The 23460-nt window shown below is 46.8% G+C and overlaps 1 protein-coding gene and 1 long non-coding RNA gene across 6 annotated transcripts in view; one reads left to right on the top strand and one right to left on the bottom strand.

Annotated features, from left to right (window-relative positions):
* The window catches only part of PGAM2 (phosphoglycerate mutase 2), a 33275-nt gene extending 11260 nt beyond the window's left edge, over positions 1–22015 (top strand). The window contains exon 3 of the mRNA XM_068274774.1: positions 20612–22015. Within this exon, the coding sequence (XP_068130875.1) occupies positions 20612–20781 (170 nt within the window). The 3' untranslated portion in view covers positions 20782–22015. The remainder of the gene's footprint in view (positions 1–20611) is intronic.
* Positions 1–23460, bottom strand: part of LOC137562945 (uncharacterized) — a 197026-nt gene that overhangs the window by 74774 nt on the left and 98792 nt on the right. The gene's annotated exons all lie outside the window — the stretch shown is intronic.

Raw genomic sequence — 23460 nt, forward strand, 5'->3', positions numbered from 1 at the left:
CTGTGTTTGTTTGTAAAAAATTACTTTTGTAGAATTCCCAAGGTTTTTTTTTTTTTTTTTTGTGTATCAGCTAATAAAAGAAAAAAGTATGTTTCATCTCATATTGTCTCATATGACTGATACCATCTTTCAGTGTCCCAGGCCAGAAGCTTATATATGTTATGGCCAAAACCAGAAATCGGCAAAAGTGGGAATTGGCCGGCCATTTCTAGAACTGGCCGATTTGATGTCGGCCAAAGTCCAAAACGCTGGGAATTTCTGACATTGGCCGGCCAGTTTGCAAAGTGGCCAAAGTCAACTGGCCAAAGTGCAAAATGTACAAGCAGTGGTGCTCATCTGAGCTAGGATATCCGAGGTACTCGGATATCATAGCTCTTTTTTCACTATTCAAGCTCGAATACCGAGCTCGAATAGTATTAGCTATCCGGGCTATGCTATCCGAGCGCACTCGGATAGCAAGCAGATATCCGGAGATATCCTAGCTATCCTAGCTCGGATAGCGTCACGAGCTCGGATAGCGTCACGTCTGACGTCACCTCGAGTCCTCACAAGCGAATCAGAGGGCTCCCAGCCCTCTGACTGCAGCCAATCACAGAGGGGGAGCCTGGCCAAGCCCCCCTCTATAAAAAGCGGACGCCATCTTGCCTCACTCATCCTGCTTGCGACTTACTGACTAACTGTACTGAGAGATTGCGCCAGTGCGTTTTGTCTGTGTGCAAGTGCATTTATATTGTTCTAAACCAAGCGTTTTTACACTCCAACACTTGATCTTCAACTGTATTGCTTTGTATTGTAGATAGATTGTATTTTAGGCAGTTTAGTTTGTGTGATTAGGGACTAGGGAGGGAGACTGTCACTGCTGCAGCTGCAGCCAGCAGCTAGGCCCTGTGCCTAGGCAAGGCAGCCTGCCCTGCTCTGTGCTCTAGTCTCTAGTTACCTGTGCTCTCACCTGTCCTACTCTACTGTACTACTACTTCTGTGTGATAGATTTGTACTATTTTGTAGTTAGCAAGGCCCAGCTTTACTGCTATACCTGTCCTGTATCTGCTCTCTGTAATCTAGTCACACCTGTTCTATTATTTAGCTAGATTTTTCTATTGTTTAGTTAGTAGTACTGTAGTGTACTCTAGTCTGTGTATAGGGACCGTCCGTCACCGCGTTACCTAGGGTCTTTGTGTGCGCAGTGCACGTCTGCGCTGTCCGCACCCTCTCGTTAGTGCTACACCCGTCCTATTTTTTTCTATTACTTCTATTGTGTATTTGCTGACTTGTACTGTAGTCTGTGTATAGGGACACCGTCAGTCAGCGTCAGCTAGGGTCTTTGTGTGCGCAGTGCACGTCTGCGCTGGCCGCACCCTCTCGTTAGTGCTACACCCGTCCTATTTTTTTCTATTACTTCTATTGTGTATTTGCTGACTTGTACTGTAGTCTGTGTATAGGGACACCGTCAGTCAGCGTCAGCTAGAGTTTTTGTGTGCGCACTGCGCACTCTCTCGTTAGCGCTACACCGATCTCTGCTGTAGAGTACACCTGTCCGTCACCTCACACACCCACCACCACCAGTCCCACCCCATTAAAGTACCCCACTTGTCCCACCCGCCTTTACATACATACGTTTTTTTTTTCATTTGTATAATATTAAACATATACGATGTCTGGCACTGGCATCCGTGGTTTGGGCAGGGGCAGCAAGGGCATCGCCAAGAGAGGAGGTCGTGAGCGTGGCAGCCGCGCCACCACCACCATGCGCAGTTCTGCGTCTGCACCAGTGGCTATTCCGCCATTAACCACTGGCCGTGGACGCCTTGGCCACCCAACAGCTGGGAGTCACGCTTCAGAGACACAGCAGCAGCGTGTGGCGCAGATGTTCCTCCCACCGCCAGGTCGTAGCCGTCCTATTGAGGAGAAGGACGCAGACTCTGTGGTGGAACTGATGGTGGATGAGCAGGCCACCATTAGCTCTGGAACAGAGTCCTCCACCCCCGCCACCACTCCTGTTCGCAAGAGCAGCAGCAGCCGACCAGCACTGCCTGGGGAGGAGGAGGAGGAGTGCAGTTCTCCAGCCCCAGCAGGCGACACCAGCACCCTGTCACTCAGCACCTTCTTATCCCCAAGCGCAGTGGGGTTATGGAATGCTGTTGCGGCAGAATTGGAGGAGGAAGGAATGCTCATGGGCACTTTGGGGGATGATGCTTTGGACAGTCAGACAGTGGTGACTGTCCATCCGTCCATGCATGCAGAAGGGGAGTTTGTGGGATCCCAGCAGGACATGTTTGCGGAGGGGGAGGATGATGATGACAGGGTGAAGGACAGAGACTGGGTGCCAGGTCCTGGGAGTGGGGATGTCATCAGCTCTGAGGAGGAGGAGGATGCGTCTGTGGGCCTTGCTAGAAGGATCAGCATCGCAGGCATGGGCAGGATCACAAGTGGGCGTGGTATGCAGGCCACACAGCGTGCTGATCCGGAGACAAGTTCCGCCAGTGCCACCACCAGCCGCACCAAGAACCCCCCCCCCACCACCACCACCACAGGGAGACCAGCGGCAGTAGCCAGCAGCACCTTCCAGCCGAAGGGGCAACTTCACCTCCCCAATATGGAATTTTTTCACACTGCCATATGTGGAGTGCAAGTATGCCACCTGCAACCAGTGCCGCAAGCAGCTCAGCAGAGGGAAGGAGCCCTCTGCGTTTGGCACCACCTCTTTGGTCAACCATCTTGCAGGGAAACACTTTCATGAGCATGAGGAGTTCGTGAAGTTGAAGGAAGCTGGCAGTGGCAGACCCGCCACCACTGCGAAGCCGTCGGCAGCAGCCACCCGCCCTCCTCCACCTCCTCCAGCAGCACCAGCAGGAGTGCTTCAGCAACGCACTGCTCCTCCTCTCTCTGCAACTCCTGCCGCCGACACTGAGGTCTGTTCTGGCAGCCAGTCCTCAGTGGCCTCCTCTGCTCTCTCCAGTGATTCCCGTGCCAGCAAAAGGCGTTGCCAGACCCTGCTCAGCGACACCTTCCAGGGGGTGGTCAGGGTTCTGCCTCCCAGCAGCCGTCGCGTGTGTCAGCTGAACAGCTTGCTGGCACGGGCCATGTGCTCCCAACTCCTGCCTTATTCCCTTGTGCAGGAGGGGAGCGACATGCGTGCGCTCCTGATGTGTGCAGCCCCCGATTGGCCAATCCCCCGCTGACATTTTTTCGCACGCACGGCCATCCCTGCACTTCACCGCTCTGTGATGGCCAATGTCGGGAGAGGGCTGGAGCACGCGGTGGGTCAACGGGTCCACGTCACCATGGACTCGTGGAGCAGCCGGTTTGGGACAGGCTGCTATCTGTCCTTCACCGCGCATTGGGTCAGCTTGATGGAAGGGGGTGAGGATGGGGGAGCAGCATCGGGCACTGTCAGAGCAGCACCAAAGCACCAACAGCGCAGTGGGTGGTGCCACCATGCAGGGTCAGCGGAATTGCAGCAGATTCCTCTGATCCGCTTCCATCCTCCGGCACACCAGCCCAACCCCCCCGTCTCAGCAGCAGCGTGAAGCCCCGCCACTGCCAAGCGCTGCTGGAATTGGTCAGCCTGGGGAAGACCAAACTGACGGCGAACCATGTCCTGGCCAAACTCCGAGAGCAGGAGAGGAATTGGCTGACCCCCTGAGGCCTCAGAGTCGGGGAGGTGGTGTCCGACAATGGGGCAAACCTGGTTGCTACAATCAGACCTGACCCACATCCCCGCCTGGCGCACGTCCTGAACCTGGTAGTCCAAAAGTTCCTGCGGACCTACCAGGGGATGGACCGACTCCTTGAGGCGGCAAGGAAGGTTGTGTGTCATTTCCGGCTCTCGCCTGCAGTGGTAGCGAGCCTGGAAGAGGTGCAGAAGGAGCTGCACCTGCCACAGCACCGGCTCATGATCGATGTTCTAACTCGCTGGAACTCCACCCTGGCGATGTTGGAGCGTCTGGTTGAACAGAGGCAGGCTGTCAGCCAGTACCTTGCACGAGCAACAGTTGCCTCCATCACTGCAACTGGGCATGCCGCCACCAACCTCCCGTCCATCATCTCCACGGAGGACTGGGGGCACATGCAGCAGGTGTGCTCAGTCCTGGCACCCTTCCTGCAGGCCACCAACATGGTAAGCAGGGACCATGCAATGGTGTGCGAGTGGGTACCCTTGGTCTGTGTGCTGGACAGGGCCCTGTATGCACTGCTGGAAGAGGAAGCGGCAGCCTTGGACCAGCAGGAGCTGCAGGAAGCTTCACAGGCCACCTCTGAGGAGGAGGGCTTGGAGTTGGTGGAGGTCCCTGACCTTGCTGCTGATGAGGGGGAGCATCAGAGCGCAGCTGGAGTGGTGCGGGGGTGGAGAGAGGATGAGGTGGAGGAGGCAGAGGAAGAGGACAGCACTGTCGGCTCTGGGGCTGCCGATGATGTGCCAACGGACGTGGCCAGACTCTTCCCAATAGCAGCGCACATGCTGAGGTGCCTGCGCAAGGACCCAAGGGTGATCCAGATGAAGCAGAGGGAGGACATTTGGATCTGCATAATGATGGACCCACGTCTGAAGGGGAAGTTCAGCCAGTTCCTGCCTGCAGGAGGAGACCGTGCGCAACAAATGAGGGATTTGCAGCTGTCCCTTGTTGAGCGCTAGGAGGAAGCCTTCCCTCAGACATCCACCCCCCCTGTCCAGCCAGCACAGAGGCAGCAGCAGGTGCCTGCATCCACCAGCAGCAAGCGCACGCGCACCACAGACCTGCTGTCTCTGACCCAAGAGCTCTACATGAGTGTAGAGCTGCCAAGAACTAGAGAGGAGGTGCCTGCAGCAGCATCCTTCTCCAGTCACAGGCTTGACCCGCATGGTGGCTGACTACATGGGGTCCTTCAGTGGGCTTGACAGCGTGGCCCCTGTTGATCCCATGGAGTATTGGGTCAAGCACCTGCCGATCTGGAGCGAGCTTGCGCAGTACGCCCTGGAAGTGCTCTCCTGCCCCCCTTCCAGCGTACTGTCAGAGCGTTGCTTCAGTGCAGCCGGTGGAGTCATCACTGAGAAGCGATCTCGTCTGTCTCACAAGTGTGTGGACAGACTGACGTTTCTCAAAATGAACCAGGCTTGGGTGGTAGGCAAATTCCTGGCCCCTGTTGTCAGCGAGAGGGGACATGAAGTGGCGCACACACATTGCACCTGCTGCTGCTGCTGTATTTCTTCCTGCTGTTTGTGTCTCCACTGCCAGGGAACACATTACAAGGTGCTGCTGCCCATGGGCCACCAGCTATTACGCTCAAAAATAGCTGCCTGCCCTGCATTATTTATTTTGGAAAAAAAAATTAAATTATTTTAGAGGTGTCCGGGTTGAAAACTGTGCTGTCCCAATTGTGTATTGGACACAATGTGGGCTTCACGACCGCTGTCTGGAACCTCATGCTGTTTATTTACGGCCCTGGAACCACCGCTAGGAACCAGGGCCTATTATGTCTCGCTGCCTGCCCTCCTGCCTGCTGCCAGTCTGCCACACACTCAACCTCCTCACGCTGCCTGCTGCTGTATTTCCTCCTGCTGTCTGTGTCTCCACTGCCAGGGAACACATTACAAGGTGCTGCTGCCCATGCCCCACCAGCTATTACGCTCAAAAATAGCTGCATCCATTTGAAAAAAAAAATTGTAATTAATTTAGAGGTGTCCGGGTTGAAAACTGTGCTGTCCCAATTGTGTATTGGACACAATGTGGGCTTCACGACCGCTGTCTGGAACCTCATGCTGTGTATTTACGGCCCTGGAACCACCGCTAGGAACCAGGGCCTATTATGTCTCGCTGCCTGCCCTCCTGCCTGCTGTCAGTCTGCCACACACTCAACCTCCTCACGCTGCCTGCTGCTGTATTTCCTCCTGCTGTCTGTGTCTCCACTGCCAGGGAACACATTACAAGGTGCTGCTGCCCATGCACCACCAGCTATTACGCTCAAAAATAGCTGCATCCATTTGAAAAAAAAAAATTGTAATTAATTTAGAGGTGTCCGGGTTGAAAACTGTGCTGTCCCAATTGTGTATTGGACACAATGTGGGCTTCACGACCACTGTCTGGAACCTCATGCTGTTTATTTACGGCCCTGGAAACACCGCTAGGAACCAGGGCCTATTATGTCAGTCACATCACAGATCACACTGCCTGACACACACTACTCCTCCTCCTGTAGCTGCATTGAGCTTCTGCTGTCTGTGTGCTGCTACCACTGCCAGGGAGAACAGAAGAAGAACTATTTTCTGCTGCCACCTGCCCACCCACTCTCCTACCGGCAGCTATTACCACACTACAATAGCTGCAAGCCTGCAACTACTTCCTCCTCCTGCTGATGTCTGTGTTTTACCACCGCCAGGGTACACAGAAAAAGGCGCTGTGGCTTGCAATGTGCCACTACCTACCTATTATGCCATCAACACAAATATATAACTATGGTGTTATTAAAATAACATATTTCCACAAATGAAGTAAAAAAAAATATTACCAAAGAAAGGAAAACCAAGACACATAATATAATGATAGAGAAGAAGAGGAAGAAGAAGAATAAGATATAGAAGAAGACGATATAGAAGAAGAAGAAGATATAGAAGAAGAAGATATAGAAGAAGATATAGAAGATGAAGAAGATATAGAAGAAGAAGAAGAAGATGAAGAAGAAGATATAGAAGAAGAAGATGAAGATATAGAAGAAGAAGATGAAGATATAGAAGAAGAAGATGAAGAAGAAGAAGAAGATGAAGATATAGAAGAAGAAGATGAAGAAGAAGAAGAAGAAGAAGAAAAAGAGGAAGAAGAAGATATAGAAGAAGAAGATGATGAAGCAGAAGAGGATATAGAAGAAGAAGAAGAAGATATAGAAGAAGAAGAAGAAGATATAGAAGAAGAAGATATAGAAGAAGAAGAAGACGATATAGAAGAAGAAGAAGAAGATATAGAAGAAGAAGAAGAAGATATAGAAGAAGAAGAAGAAGATATAGAAGAAGAAGATATAGAAGAAGATATAGAAGAAGAAGAAGAAGATATAGAAGAAGAAGATATAGAAGAAGAAGATGAAGACGACGTAAATGAAGACTTCCAACAACCATTTTGGACACACCTTCTCATGCAAACACTTTTCATGAAGTTAATTTACTATTTTTGATACCTTTTTTAGAACTACTACATCACCACATAATCACTTGATGTTTTTCTTCATAAAAAAGGTGGTTTCATGCATCATTGACCTCCAATACAAGTTTTAAAAGCTATTTAAGGCCAGCTCGAATATTTTACTCGAATACAGAATCGGATAGTGACGTCGGATATCCGAGGTCGAATCAGATATTCGATTAACTCGAATATTGAACTTCGAGTGAATTCGGATAGTTTACTATCCGAATTCGACCAAACTCGAATAGGATAATGAGGTATCCGAGCAACACTGTGTACAAGTTCCAGAACATCCCAATTGAAGTGCGGGGACCCGGCGGAACTTCACGGAGGGCGCGGATGGCATCCTCTGTGCATTCAAATTTCATTCAGGTACTTAACTTTTTTTTTTTTAAATTTGGACTCGTAAGTCCTTTAAAAAAAAACATTTCTTTGTTACAGCTGATACAAATCCTGCAATAAATCCGCAGAAACGTCCTCTCTGCTCTGAAAGATATACAATAGCATAACCTAAATCAGGGGGCCAGGAGCGGTGCACTGCTTGGGAAGAGAAGATGGAGAGAATACAGAAGGCGGAGAAGCAAGGCGGAGGGGAGAAGATGCAGAGATGACAGAAAGCGTTGGGGAGAAGATGGGGAGAAGACAGAAGGCGTAAGACAGAAGGCTGCGGGGGAATCAGCAGCAGCCGGCAGCATACAAGCCAGCCCCAGGTTCATACAGGAAACACAGAAAGCAGTTGCAGCCGGCAGCATGAAAGGAACCCCTGGTCCTTGCAGCAGAGCGGGGCAGAGGTAATTTGCGACAGGGAACGGCATTTAGGGACTTGGCCTGCCACATCTAGCCATAATGCGTTCTGTCCGGCCAAAGTCCGCAAAAACTCGCCATTTCGCACACTGGCTGCTTCAGTCGGCCATTTCTAGCTTTGTCCAGCCAGAACCCGAAGGGGCCAGACTTCAGGTTCTGGCCGTAACAGATATAAACTATTGACCATTTTTATCTCCACTCTAGTCTCTGCCGGTCAAGTGTTTTATGGCTGTGATTCCTTATCAGTGATGATTATGCTATAGTCCGACCACGTCTGAACAGGAGAGAAACTGACATTTGCATAGCTGATGTTAAATTCTTTCAGGCACAAAGAAGAAAAGGAACACAACATAGTTATTTGTGTGCTTGGCACTGTACACACGCGTCTATCTTATGTCACATGTCACCTCGGGTATCCTTTAATGATGACTGTGTCAAGCCGCAAACCACACTGTAGAACACACAGTTTGGTCACAAACCACACTGTAGAACACACAGGTGGCCACAGGAGCAAAACTCGAAAGACTGGAATATAAAATACCATCTTGTAAAAAATTGGAGTTTCTTGAAAAACTATATTCTGCTGTACACTAAGCAATAGTAGTGCTACAAATTCCACTATCAAAAGATATCTTCACTATTAGTACACTATAAATTGCTAAGATAGGTGAAATGACTGTTGCAAATGAACACAGTAGGAGCAGGAACATATTCATCATACAGCCCAACTAGCAAGATCCACATACAGTGGTGTGAAAAACTATTTGCCCCCTTCCTGATTTCTTATTGTTTTGCATGTTTGTCACACTTAAATGTTTCTGCTCATCAAAAACCGTTAACGATTAGTTAAAGATAACATAATTGAACACAAAATGCAGTTTTAAATGATGGTTTTTATTATTTAGTGAGAAAAAAAACTCAAAACCTACATGGCTCTGTGTGAAAAAGTAATTGCCCCCCGAACCTAATAACTCGTTGGGCCACCCTGGCCACTAACGGTCTAATTTCTAGCGAAAAATCGTTTGAGCGATCAGAAATTCTGATCGGATTGGTTGTAAATAATCTCCATTGGTGGACACAATCGATTATGAACGAGTCAAAAAATGGCGCCCGAATTAATTTTCGTCGAACGAAAATTTGGATTTTCTTGGTGGACGTGATAGATAGGAAGCAAAGATTGGTTAGTTGATGGTGTAGTGAACGATTTTTCGTCCGATCAGAATTTCTGATCGCTCGGACGATTTTTCGCTACTAATTGGACAGTTAGTGGCCACCCTTAGCAGCAATAACTGCAATCAAGCATTTGCGATAACTTGCAACGAGTCTTTTACAGCGCTCTGAAGGAATTTTGGCCCACTCATCTTTCCAGAATTGTTGTAATTCAGCTTTATTTGAGGCTTTTCTAGCATGAACCGCCTTTTTAAGGTCATGCCACAACATCTCAATAGGATTCAGGTCAGGACTTTGACTAGGCCACTTCAAAGTCTTCATTTTGTTTTTCTTCAGCCATTCAGAGGTGTATTTGCTGGTGTGTTTTGGGTCATTGTCCTGCTGCAGCACCCAAGATCGCTTCAGCTTGAGTTGACGAACAGATGGCCGGACATTCTCCTTCAGGATTTTTTGGAAGACAGTAGAATTCATGGTTCCATCTATCACAGCAAGCCTTCCAGGTCCTGAAGCAGCAAAACAACCCCAGACCATCACACTACTACCACCATATTTTACTGTTGGTATGATGTTCTTTTGCTAAAATGCTGTGTTACTTCTACGCCAGATGTAACGGGGCACGCACCTTGCAAAAAGTTCATCTTTTGTCTCGTCACTCCACAAGGTATTTTCCCAAAAGTCTTGGCAATCATTGAAATGTTTTTTAGCAAAATTGAGACAAGCCTTAATGTTCTTTTTGCTTAAAAGTGGTTTGCACCTTGGATATCTGCCATGCAGGCCGTTTTTGCCCAGTCTCTTTCTTATGGTGGAGTCGTGAACACTGACCTTAATTGAGGCAAGTAAGGCTTGCAGTTCTTTAGATGTTGTCCTGGGACCTGGGGTCTTTTGTGGCCTCTCGGATGAGTTTTCTCTGCGCTCTTGGGGTAATTTTGGTCGGCCGGCCACTCCTGGGAAGGTTCATCACTGTTCTATGTTTTTGCCATTTGTGGATAATTGCTCCCACTGTGGTTCGCTGGAGTCCAAAAGCTTTAGAAATGGCTTTATAACCTTTACCAGACTGATAGATCTCAATTACAGTACTTTTGTTCTCATTTGTTCCTGAATTTCTTTGGATCTTGGCATGATATCTAGCTTTTGAGGTGCTTTTGGACTACTTCTCTGTGTCAGATAGCTCCCATTTAAGTGATTTCTTGATTGAAACAGGTGTGCTAGTAATCAGGCCTGGGGGTGACTACAGAAATTGAACTCAGGTGTGATAAACCACAGTTAAGTTATTTTTTAATAAGGGGGGCAATTACTTTTCACACAGGGCCATGTAGATTTTGAGTTTTTTCTCACTAAATAATAAAAACCATCATTTAAAACTGCATTTTGTGTTCAATTATGTTATCTTTGACTAATAGTTAACGGTTTTTGATGAGCAGAAACATTTAAGTGTGACAAACATGCAAAAGAATAAGAAATCAGGAAGGGGGCAAATAGTTTTTCACACCACTGTATGAGAATGAACAAAGAAGAAGAAGAAAGACTCTGATTTACATGGAATAGGTTGAGGACTTTCTGCTTTGAAGGTCATATAAAATGAGTGCACATTGTTGAGCTGTGAGCACCTTCCAATGCCCGTTTTAGATCTCTAGCTGGGGTGGACCATGCTTGCCTCCCTTCTCTGAGCAGGTGGCTCAGATACTCTGACCTTTTCTGATTGACCTTACAGTGACATTTCCCACTCGGTGTTGCTACTTTTGTAATGCCATGAAGGTTAGAGTTCAAGGAAACACATACTGAAAGAAATATGGAGCCTGCTATTATTGACCTTCTTAAAATGCTGTTTGCCTGACTGCCATGACAATTCAGATTTCTGTGACTTAGATGGCTCTATGCTTGATGCAGGTCAGTGCTGCTAAGGACAAATGAGGAGCATATTAGCCAGGAAATGAGCAAGGTGGCAGTAGTGTGATATTCCGTTTCTTTCAGTACAGGTTTCCTTTACGGACATTTTCTAACTTCCTGTTGAATTAGACTTCCTGCCTGTTCCCATCCTGCTACATAGAATTGCCTCTACTGTTCTTTTACATTTCCTCTAGTGCAATTTCTATAATTATGGATGTAGTGATTTCTATAATTCTTGATCTAGTTAAACAGCTGCAGAATATGTTGGCGCTATATACCAGTTTTGAAAACATACGCAATATATAAGGTCTAAGCTTGAATGGCAGTAAACTCCAAAGATACTTATAAACATGATGTGATCATCTGTAGCTGAAGCAGTCAGTGACTTTATGTAAAGGGGCAACAGATTGGCATCCTCAAAGGGATGGTTTCAGAAAAGTCTCTCCAGATGATCATCAAACATCCTCCCACCAACACAATAGTAGCACCTTTCCTCTCTGTAGTCCAAGACATTTGTTTTATGTACAAGTCTACAGCAAAAATAGAAGTGGTCAGATTGCCTGCACATCTGTTACCTACATTAGCGTTCCCCAAACTGTGTGATGCATATTGCTGGTGGGAAACATCCTCACTGTGGCATATTGCAGGGCTCAGGATTTCTCTGCAGAAATACATTGTGTGGAAATCTGCTTACTATTGTGTCCGCTATAATGGTAGCTACAGAGATTCTTCTGTGGACTTGATTCCATTAGACATTTTGCGTAGATGAAAAATGGGCACCACAGAAATTTGAGCACCAGAAATAGCTGTTAGTAGAATATCGGTAAAATTACTGATATTCTACGATTGTTCAGTGATAATACCGATAGTAAGAATGGAACATTTTACTATTGCTAATCCTAACTCTATTCTCACATGAGTCCTCCCTATGCCTAACCCTAACGATCCCCCCCCCACCCCCACGATGCCTAACTGCAACCGACACAGATGCTGAACCCTAACCATCCCCCTCCCACTGATGTTAACCATAACCGACCTAACCCTAACCGACCCCCCTCCCAAATGCCAAATCTAAACCGGCCCTCTCCCACCGATGCCTAACCGTAACCGTCCTCCCCCACAGATGCCGAAACCTAATCAACCTCGTAACACCTATGCTAATCATAACCGACCTCCCCCATCAATACCTAACCCTAATTGAACTCCCCACAGATGCCGAAACCTAACCAACACCCTCCCACCAATGCCTAATTGCCTAATCCTAACCTACCTTCTCTACATATGTCGAACCCTAACCAACACCTCCCACCAATGCTAATCGTAACCATGTCCCCCACCGGTACCTAACCGTAACAAACCCCCCCCCCCCCCCCCCAGATGCCAACCCCTAACCAACCCCCTTCCCCTGAGGCCTAACCGTAACAAACCTCACCCACCAATACCGAACCCTAACTGACCTCCCCATCAGTGCCTAACCCTAACAGACCCCCCCTCCACCAATGCCAAACCCTAACTGCCCTGCACTCACCAATATCAATCCCTAACTGACCCCCATCAGTGCCTAACCCTAACTGACCCCCCACCGATGCCAAACACTAACTGCCCTCCCCTTACCAATGCCTATCCCTAACTGACCCCCAACACCCTTACGATGCCTACCCCAGAAGACAACAAATATCAGGCGCTGCAGAAGTTTTGGCACCACATAGGCCCCAAAAAAATTAAACATCTACACCCAAAACAATGGAAAGGTGGTTTATAAGGCACATACTGTAAGTATCTCAGACAGGCAGGTTAACTGGCTAGTTGTGTACTCAGCATGCATGACTGTGGATGTCCCGCTTTCATAGCATCCTCATATTATCCAAAAAATAAAGTTAACTTTTAGGTAAATGCTGTAAGATCTTGCTGCCAGATATTGAAAAAGCTGGAGTTGTATGAGATGATACCAGGCAGAGTCTCACTGACGCTGTGCAATGATTTGTTTATTTATTATTTACTTATTTATTGTACTTATAAAGCGCCAACATATTACGCAGCGCTGGACATTAGTTTAGGTTACAGACAATATTTAGGGGTGATGTACAGCAAAATGACAATACAGGAATGCAAGAAAGACCAGATCAGACCAGACCAGACCATCAGTCACTGGATGGGAACATGGAGATTAGGCAAGTTAGGGTCACTCAGATGCATAGCATGGGTTCACAGTAATGGAGGTGCATGATCAGGTAGGACACAAAAGGAGGAGGACCCTGCCCAAAGGCGTACAATCTAATGATGGAGATATTCACCAAAAACACGCAGCAGATGGACCTTGAACACAAGCAAACTCAGTACAAATCTCTATAGAGCAGAACGCTATGGAGATAAAACTTGTGTTTCATGGATCTCTGAAAAGTCACCAAATGAAGACAGCTGTGCACGCTGACGTTAATAGGTGTGCATAATGAATCCCATATTTTCTGCTCCCTAATATAATATTCCATTAAATAGCTGTGGATGTCAACTTTTCTCAAAGACTGCGACTGCATGCATATTAGTGCCAAATATAGCATACTGTATATAAAGAGTATCCATACCAACTGTGCTATCAGTACCGAGGCTAGAATTATATCCCCCCTTAACCAACGTTTCTGTGCCCCCCTTCATTGTGCAGCCCCCTTCTGTAAAGCCGTTCTCTGTTTCTGTGTAAAAAAAAACCCTCTTTTTCATGTACAGCTTCTTTGGGTAACAGCTCTTTTTCGATCTGTTGCTCCCTTTTTGCAGAATATTTCTATTGCAGCTTCCTCTTTCATATGCAGCATCACCCTCTTCCATCTCCGGGCTCCCCTTTGGACAGCAGCCGCCCCAAGCCCAGGCCTTTGCGGCCATTCCAGAAATAGTTTCAATCTTCACATTTCACCTTTCAGCAGTAAACTATTAGACTGGACATACAGTAGATATGAATGTTGCTAATCCAAACCAATGCGGTCCATGGGGTCGCAATTTCACAAAGAGTCGGACATAAATGAATAGCGACTGAACAACAAACCATACCAAACAGACAGAATACCCAGCTTATTATGTTTTGTTTCAGTCTTCCTCTTTGCTGGGACACTGAATTGCTGGTTGATTTTGCCCTGACAGCTGCAAACGAGGTGCGAGCATTAAAAACAGCTGAAAAAAACAAATACTTTATGGAAAGCTTTGATCTAAGACATGTCACACAAGCCACTAAATAGCTGCAGAAAACCTTCTAATGGTGAACTCACAAAGATTACCATCCACTCTGTATGTTTAATTGCTGTTGTTTTACAGGGAAGAGCATCACCTCTTCACCTCTGTCTATACAGAAAGCAGAGCATAGCTATTTCCGCTAACATTTCCTACCAGAATAAATACTGCACTAAAATGAGCGATTAAATACTGCTAGCAAAAAAGTACAGCTTGTATGGGAACCAATAATCCCATGCTGTGTTGGTATCATAGCTGCCAACTGTCCCTCTTTTGGAGAAAAATCACTGGACAAATTCGCATTTTTGGAGTGATCGCAATAAGCGGTTCTATATATGCTAATGCAGATCGCTCCAAAGTCGCCGGAAAAAAGGTGCAGGTAACGCGTTTGCGATTAGCGATAATCGCGAAACACCGCGATTGTTGCAAATCGTGGCAGTGAGAACACTGCCACGGGATAGAATAGCACTAGCGTTCTTAAAAAGCGCTACCGCTTTAGGGATTAGCGGGAATCGTGCGTTTCCTGCTCAAGTGTGAATGGGCCCTCACGCATCTTAGCTGCTGCATGCTCACCTCATACATACACACTGTAGCTATAGAACTATGGGCCTAATTTTGGGCAAATCGCTAATGCATAGCTTAACTGTTCCAAGATAAAAAGGTACTCAATTCATTTGTACTGAATCCTGTGATTTTCTCTCATTATATGCTATTCTTAGCCATTTTAACAGGACATTTGTTTCTATCTATACACTTAACTTAAGAACACTTTAGTCATACACATAGTTATATGTAGTGCTTTATTGTACCTCCTAAGTTACACTCTACCTATTTCTCATACTTATAACACCTTGATTTGACCTTCACGCAGACACCCCCCTTCCCTTCCCACCCCCCAGCCAATACTGAAGGTCACCCTGTTACTATTCTTAAGTCACACCAATTCTAGAAGTTCAGCGGTATATAAATATCTACACTGCTTGCCTGGGTCTGTCTGGTTATAGTGACGCACTGTGGCTTGCTGTAGCTATGCTGCTACAGGACACTGAATAGTTACAGTCATGTAGGACTCTTCTAAGCGTTTCACGTGCATTTACTGAATTATGGCACTTATGTAAAGGTGAAAATAGGTAGGTCAATATTTTTTTGCAGATTCAATCACATTGATGAAATCTGCCAGCGACCTAATCAGCAAATGAGGGAGGAGGCCACCAGCCTAATGGGATATACAAATAGTAATAGGGAGTCCTAGTGGGATAAGAGGTCCATTAAGACTCTCAAACCAAAGTCCAAGCAACTTAACCCTCCTGGCGGTAACCCCGAACGTGGTTCGGGGTAAGCCGCGCAGGAGGATTTCTCAGGCCCTGCTGGGCCGATTTGCATATTTTTTTTTTATTGCTACACGCAGCTAGCAATTTGCTAGCTGCGTGTGCACACCGATCGCTGGCGCTCCGCGCCGATTCGCCAGTAGGCTCGCTACATGATTTAAAAAATAAAAAAAAAACTGCTGCGCTGCCCCCTGGAGGTTTTTAATAGACCGCCAGGAGGGGTAATGGATACAGTGGGATGCGAAAGTTTAGGCAACCTTGTTAATCATCATAATTTTCCTGTATAAATCGTTGGTTGTTGCGATAAAAAATGTCAGTTAAATATGTCATATAGGAGACACACACAGTGATATTTGAGAAGTGAAATGAAGTTTATTGGATTTACAGAAAGTGTGCAATAATTGTTTAAACAAAATTAGGCAGGTGCATAAATAAAAAAATTAAATCAATATTTAGTAGATCCTCCCTTTGCAGAAATTACAGCCTCTAAACACTTCCTCAGAATCAGAATCAGAATCATATTTATTTCGCCAAGTACAACGTGGGGTTGTACCCGGAATTATTTTTGGCACATACAGGGTCGGAGATGGTACAAACACATACATGCAATCCAACACATACAGTCAGGTACAGTAGTACAAAGTAAGCGTATACCTATATATACAAACAGCACATAGCTATAGTGAAGGACGCGTGAGGGGGGGTCTGGAGTGCTGTGTGAGGGGAGCAGCCACGTCTACCGACGGCGCTCACTCGCTCCACAGCAGTTTCCAGATGCCCCGCAGTGTGTCCTGGAGAAGAGTGGATAGAGACAAGAGAGAAAGAGTGAAGGGATAGATAAGAGAGACTGAGGAAAGAGGAGAAAGAGCCAAGGCAAGAGGAGAGAGTCAGAGGCAGAGTCCTTAAGGGCAGCATATTAAACCCACCACTGGGTCCGATAATCAGTCCGAAAAATGTCCACCCCTGTGGTCCGATTCCCCGATGTAGCAAGGTGGGCAGCTCAGCTTCAGGGCTGGGTGGTGGTGCAGGAGCCTCGGCAGAGGTGGAGGCTGCAGCTGGTGGAGATCCTCTCTGGAGCTCAGCCTGAGGGTCTCTTCCACGTGGTAGGCCCAGGAGGGAGCAGTGGTGGTTAGGCCTGTACATGGGGATCAAGGGCTGCTGTGTGTAACAGGCTGTGAGAAGGCAGGACAGGGGGGCAAGAAGAACAGTGGTGTGCATACCCCAACAAGCCGCGGCAGCAGAGGGCCCCCGAAAGGTTCCCTGATGGCCGCAGAGCAAAAGGATCCTCCAGCCTTGGTGGATGAGAGGCTGGGAGCAGCAGCGGAGGACCAGCTGTGACTTCCTCTGTACGGCGTCCTGGTTTCTCTGGCAGCTCCTACAGGCTGTGAGCGGTGGGGGAACAGCTGAGAGTTCCCTCCTCGCAGCGGCGGCTACAGGTCCCTGTGAGCGGCGGCAGGAAACCGGCTGTGGACTCCTCCGTGCGGCGGCAGGAACCGGCTGTGGACTCCGTGTGACAATTCGCAGCTTCTACCAACACGGAGGAGGCTTCTCCGCTGGGAGCCGTCCTGGATGGCTGCAGTGCCGTGGTGGGATCGGCACAGATTGAGACGCTGATGGTCTGGATCAGCTTATCTCCATGCTGCCTCTCCATGCTTGCGCACAGCACATGGCCCCGAACAGCTGATCCCTCTCCGATCTGCAGACGGCAGTCCGTGGCTGGTGCAAAGAAAGACCAGCAGTTCCCATGTCCTCCGCCTCAGCAAGAAATAGAGTTCAGAGGTGAGTGGAGTGGAGAAATTACATCTAAAGATGCAAAAAAGGCCGGAGCCCTGTGGCCGTGGCATCCGAGTCCGGCGCCATCTTAGTCTCTGTAGGTTCCATTGAGAGTCTGGATTCTGGTTGAAAGTATTTTGGACCATTCCTCTTTACAAAACATCTCTAGTTCATTCAGGTTTGATGGCTTCCGAACATGGACAGCTCTCTTTAACTCACTCCACAGATTATCAATTATATTCAGGTCTGGGGACTGAGATGGCCATGCCAGAATGTTGTACTTGTTCCTCTGCATGAATGCCTATATGGATTTTGAGCAGTGTTTAGGGTCATTGTCTTGTTGAAAGATCCAGCCCCGGCACAGCTTCAGTTTGTCATTGATTCCTGGACATTGGTCTCCAGAATCTGCTGATACTGAGTGGAATCCATGCGTCCCTCAACTTTGACAAGATTCCCAGTCTCTGCACTGGCCACACAGTCCCACAGTATGATGGAACCACCACCATATTTTACTGTAGGTAGCAGGTGCTTTTCTTGGAATGCTGTGTTCTTTTTCCTCAATGCATAACGCCCCTTGTTATGCCCAAAGAACAGCACCTTATTCCACAATGAAGCTGGCTTGTCCAAATGTGCTTTAGCATACCTCAAGTGGCTCTGTTTGTGCTGTGGGCTTTCTCTGCATCACTCTCGCATACAAAAACTCCTTGTATAAAGTGCGCTGAATGGTTGAACAATGCACAGTGACTCCATCTGCAGCAAGATGATGTTGTAGGTCTTTGGTGCTGGTCTGTGGGTTGACTCTCAACATTCGTTGCTTCTCTCTATCTGAGATTTTTCTTGGTCTGCCACTTTGAGCCTTAACTTAAACTGAGCCTGGGGTCCTCCATTTCCTCAATATGTTCCTAACTGTGGAAACAGACAGCTGAAATCTCTGAGACAGCTTTCTGTATCCTTTCCCTAAACCATGATGATGAACAATCTTTGTCTTCAGGGCATTTGAGAGTTGTTTTGAGAATCCCATGATGCTACTCTTCAGAGAAAATTAAAAGAGGAAGGAAACTTACAACTGACCCCCTTAAATACTCTTTCTCATAATTGGATTCACCTGTCCATGTAGGTCAGGGGTCACTGAGCTTACCAAGCCAATTTGAGTTCCAATAATTAGTTCTAAAGGTTTTGGAATCAATATAATGACAAATTTATGCCTCTGCCTAATTTTATATATCCAACTTTTCTTTATTTCATCAATTGCAGAGATACAACATATGTTGTATTTCCGCAATTGATGAAAATTAGAGAAGTTGTATATATTTTTGTTAAGGGTAGAGTATGCAACTTCTATATGCAGTGATCTAATCTGCCAGTGACCTCCTGACTTCTGCAAGCTTGATTAATAAACATCTAATTGGTTTCAGAGAGTTTATTCATTAAAAGTGTTATTGGATAGAGTGGTAAGAGCAGGAGGAGAATTAGTAGGACCTCAATGACTGCATAGCACTATACTACATTGAGGAGCATAAAACTAGCGGCATGACCAGTACAACCAATTATCAGATTTTTGTTGAACTACTTTGCTGAGTCCCGACGTTGCACACTCAGCTCTGTGCTTCTCATCCGAGAGCACAAAGAGGAAGTGGTGAAGGGGTGGGGAGAGACGGGGAAGGGGCGTTAACGCCGGCGGCATTTTGCAGGAGTGCTTTACCTGCACAGCTTCTTCCCCTCTTAGGCTGCTGACAAGCTGCTGTCAGTAGGTTATGTGCAGCGCAGAGCAGAGGGGGTAAGAGAGCGGTATTGACAGGACAAAGAGGCATGTCAGAGATGGATCACTATCGCTAATTTATACTTACCTGGGCCTTCCTCCAGTCCCATAAGAGGAAGTCGAGGAAGCCCCAGGTAAATATAAATTAGCGATAGTGTAACACCTCTGGTACACTTTTAAGGGTGGTCAGCCAGAAAAGAGATTTACATGTGACTCCTCTTTGGTCAATTGCTCCAAGAATGCTGTAATCCCACAAAGAGACAGAAGAGTGACAGGAGAGACAGTGACAGAAGAGGCAGTGACAGAAAAGACAGTGACAGAGGAGACAGGGACAGAAGAGAAAGTGACAGAAGAGACAGCGACAGGAGAGACAGCGACAGGAGAGACAGCGACAGGAGAAACAGGGACAGAACAGAAAGTGACAGAAGGGACAGCGACAGGAGAGGCAGTGACAGGAGAGACAGTGACAGGAGAAACAGGGACAGAAGAGACAGTGACAGAAGAGACAGTGACTGGAGAGACAGTAACAGGAGAGCCAGTGAGAGAAGAGACAGTGACTGGAGAGACAGTAATAGGAGAGCCAGTGACAGAAGAGACAGTGACTGGAGAGACAGTAACAGGAGAGCCAGTGACAGAAGAGACAGTGACTGGAGAGACAGTGACAGGAGAAACAGGGACATAAGAGACAGTGACTGGAAAGACGACAGAAGAGGCAGTGACAGGAGAGAGAGGGACAGGAGAGGCAATAACAGAAGAGACAGTGACAGAAGAGACAGGGACAGAAGAGAAAGCGACAGGAGAGACAGCGACAGGAGAGACAGCGACAGAAGAGCCAGTGATAGGAGAGGCAGTGACAGGAGAGACCGCGATAGGAGAGACAGCGACAGTGACAGAAGAGACAGTGACAGAAGAGACAGTGACAGAAGAGACAGTGACAAAAGAGACAGTGACAAAAGAGACAGTGACAAAAGAGACAGTGACATTGCTTCTGGTCTATCCTGACAGCTTTCAACACTCCTGGGAGGTGAAAAGTAGAGTCTGTACACATACTGACTTTATTGTTATTTTTTCCCCTTATTTTCCAGTTATACTCTAGAACAGTTGAGTGCTTCAGTATGTTTGCACCTATAACAAGTTCACATCAGACTTGGACAAAGGAAAGCATAATGTGCTTACAGCAATAAACAATGACAAGGAAACAGAATTTATTCTTTTATCCTCGTTCTGACTTTTGTAATTTACTGCTGCGGATTTCTGCAATGTTCACATTATCACTGTTGTTTTGCTTGCCACAATAAGCCTATTCAAGTATTGTGTTTGTTTGCTAAAGAGAGCAGAAAAACCTTGTTTTGAGTGTTACACAGAAGTGAAAGCTCGACAACTGTGTCAGCTGTGCCTTTTACTAAACATGTTCCTCTAAAGACTATTCTCAAACACTCCCCCCACACCCTGAACCTATGCAAAAATAACCTAACCTCCTTCATCTCCTAATAACCTTGCATTTAAATCTCACCCTGTTCTCTTTACAGAGATGTCTGATGCTGCCATCATGGAGTTAAACCTCCCCACTGGGATCCCCATTGTCTACGAGTTGGATGACAACCTGAAGCCTATCAAGCCCATGACCTTCTTGGGAGACGAGGAGACTGTGAGGAAGGCTATGGAGGCAGTGGCTGCCCAGGGCAAGGCTAAGAAGTAGAGGGGAAGTGGTGCCCATGGAACCGGAATGCGAACTGTTATGTGGCAAATACCATTCTGTTACTGATCATGCTTGGTGAAATCTGATCATGAAATATCTTCTTTTTATACAATCTCTACTGTCCCAACTACTATACAGTATATACTTCTGTCTAATACCGTCTTAATCCTACTGGTACCAGTTTTGTGGCAACACTTCTTTTTTGCGACAGCGGTCTTGATCCCTGATGCATATTCCATCTGAGATCTGTAGAGTGCAAGATACGGAACGGCCTTTGTAGAGTTCTATTGGAAATCATGTTTTCGGTCTCTGATGAAGCAGGGCTAGTCCATGCGAAACAGCTGTCAGACTTCGCTATCCCCCCACTGCTGTAACTTGTATGTGTCTACCCAGCCCACAAATAAAGGGTGTTTTAGCAGCTGTGCCCATCTCTTTTCATCTATACTTGACGGAATTCATGTTTTGTTTCAGAAGAGTAGACAAGAGTTCTAAGTAAGAGCTATATGCTGCCGAAGAGCCGTATGCCATACTCAACAAGACAGGGGCCTCCCGTCCTTAAAATTCCACATCTCCAAACGAAACAGTACATTTTGGAGGTGCATTCTGTCACAAACAATAGGCCTTGTTACTAGGCATGATCAATGGGATGCAACAATTTCTCCTTTTGTTCATATTTCATGTAAATGTAATGCAGCTTGAACTTGGTCCGATCAAAATTGATAGGAAGTTATTTTGATTGGTCCAATTTCAAATTGCATATAATTTACATGAAATTTGAATGCAAATTTGCATCTCATTGATCATCCCTACTCATTAATAAAAATGGGTGACTGATCTCCATCGCTACACCAGAAGCATGGCAGGAAAGAGAGGGCCCGAGTTGTTCTTTTAGTCAGTCACAAAGCCCAGTAGTTTTATAACCACTCACTTGTCTTATGTCAGTAAGATCACCACTCACATCCTTTACCTTACTGAATATAATGTGTAAGAGTTTATCCTCATTGTCCCACATATGTTCTCCCAAAAAGCACATCATGTAACGTAATAACTTTGTTCTGAATGTCCATTTCAGCTGACAGGTGGAGTGAGTCATTGCTGATATAATGGCCATCACTGTCCACTATTTCTAATCTTCAGAACATTTTGTTTGAATTCATTCTTTATTTTCTTATGTCCTTGAAAAGCCATCAAAATGTATTATAGTACCGAAATAAAGCAATCACATGCCCAGTCATGCTGTTATTTCCTGTGATTACTCATAGCTCTGTGCTCGCTCAATTATTATTATTTAGCATTTATATAGTGCTGACATCTTCTGCAGCGCTGTACAGAGTAAATTGTCTTCTCACTTAGCTGTCCCTCAGAGGAGCTCACATTCTAATCCCTCCCATAATCACATGTCTATTGGTGTATCACATAGTGTATGTGTCAGTACAAAGTCCACCAGCCTCAGGGATGAGTACTTGTAGAGCACGGGGAGTCCAAATAGGGTGAGAGGTCCATCAATCCTCCCATACAACAATCCACAGCATTGCAAATTCTCCCATATAGGACTCGACCCCAAAACCGTTTACATCCAATTCCTCTTTAATCCATAAATGCAGAGATACAACATAAAGACTAGGACAATGTTGCGGGCCTGTCGCCTTTTGTCTAGTGAGCACTTGACAAAAAGGGACAGACATGAAACGTGCTGGTCTGCATGTTGTATTTCCGCATTTATAGAATAACGAGGAATTGGATATAATCTGTTTTAGGGTTGTGTAATGTAGTGTATGTATCATAAAGTCTATAGCCACCCATCAATCACCCCCTGTCACTGCAACCCATCAATCAGCCCCTAACCTGCCCCTTGCGGGCAATCTGATCACCCACCCACACCAATAGATCGCCCGCAGACCCGACATCAGATCATCTCCCAAGTGCAGTGTTTACATCTGTTCTCTCCTCTAAACACCCACTAATTACCCATCAATCACCCCCTATCACCACCTGTCACTGTTACCCATCAGATTAGACCCTAATCTGCCCCTTGCGGGCACCCAATCACCCACCCACACGCTCAGATTGCCCTCAGACCCCCCCTTATCAATTCGCCAGTGCATTATTTACATCTGTTCTTCCCTGTAATAACCCACTGATCACCTGTCAATCACCTATCAATCACCCCCTGTCACTGCCACCCATCAATCACCCCCTGTCACTGCCACCCATCAATCACCCCCTAACCTGCCCCTTGTGGGAAATCTGATCACCCACCCACATCAATAGATCGCCCGCAGATCCGACATCAGATCACCTCCCAAGTGCAGTGTTTACATCTGTTCTCTCCTCTAAACACCCACTAATTACCCAACAATCACCCATCAATCACCCCCTATCACCACCTGTCACTGTTACCCATCAGATTAGACCCTAATCTGCCCCTTGCGGACACCCAATCACCCGCCCACACGCTCAGATTGCCCTCAGACCGCCCCCTTATCAATTCGCCAGTGCATTATCTGTTCTTCCCTGTAATAACCCACTGATCACCTGTCAATCACCTATCAATCACCCCCTGTCACTGCCACCCATCAATCACCCCCTGTCACTGCCACCCATCAATCAGCCCCTAACCTGCCCCTTGCTGGGCAATCTGATTACCCACCCACACCAATATATCGCCCGCAGATCCAA

Source organism: Hyperolius riggenbachi, chromosome 3, assembly GCF_040937935.1.
Source record: "Hyperolius riggenbachi isolate aHypRig1 chromosome 3, aHypRig1.pri, whole genome shotgun sequence".
NCBI lineage: Eukaryota > Metazoa > Chordata > Amphibia > Anura > Hyperoliidae > Hyperolius > Hyperolius riggenbachi.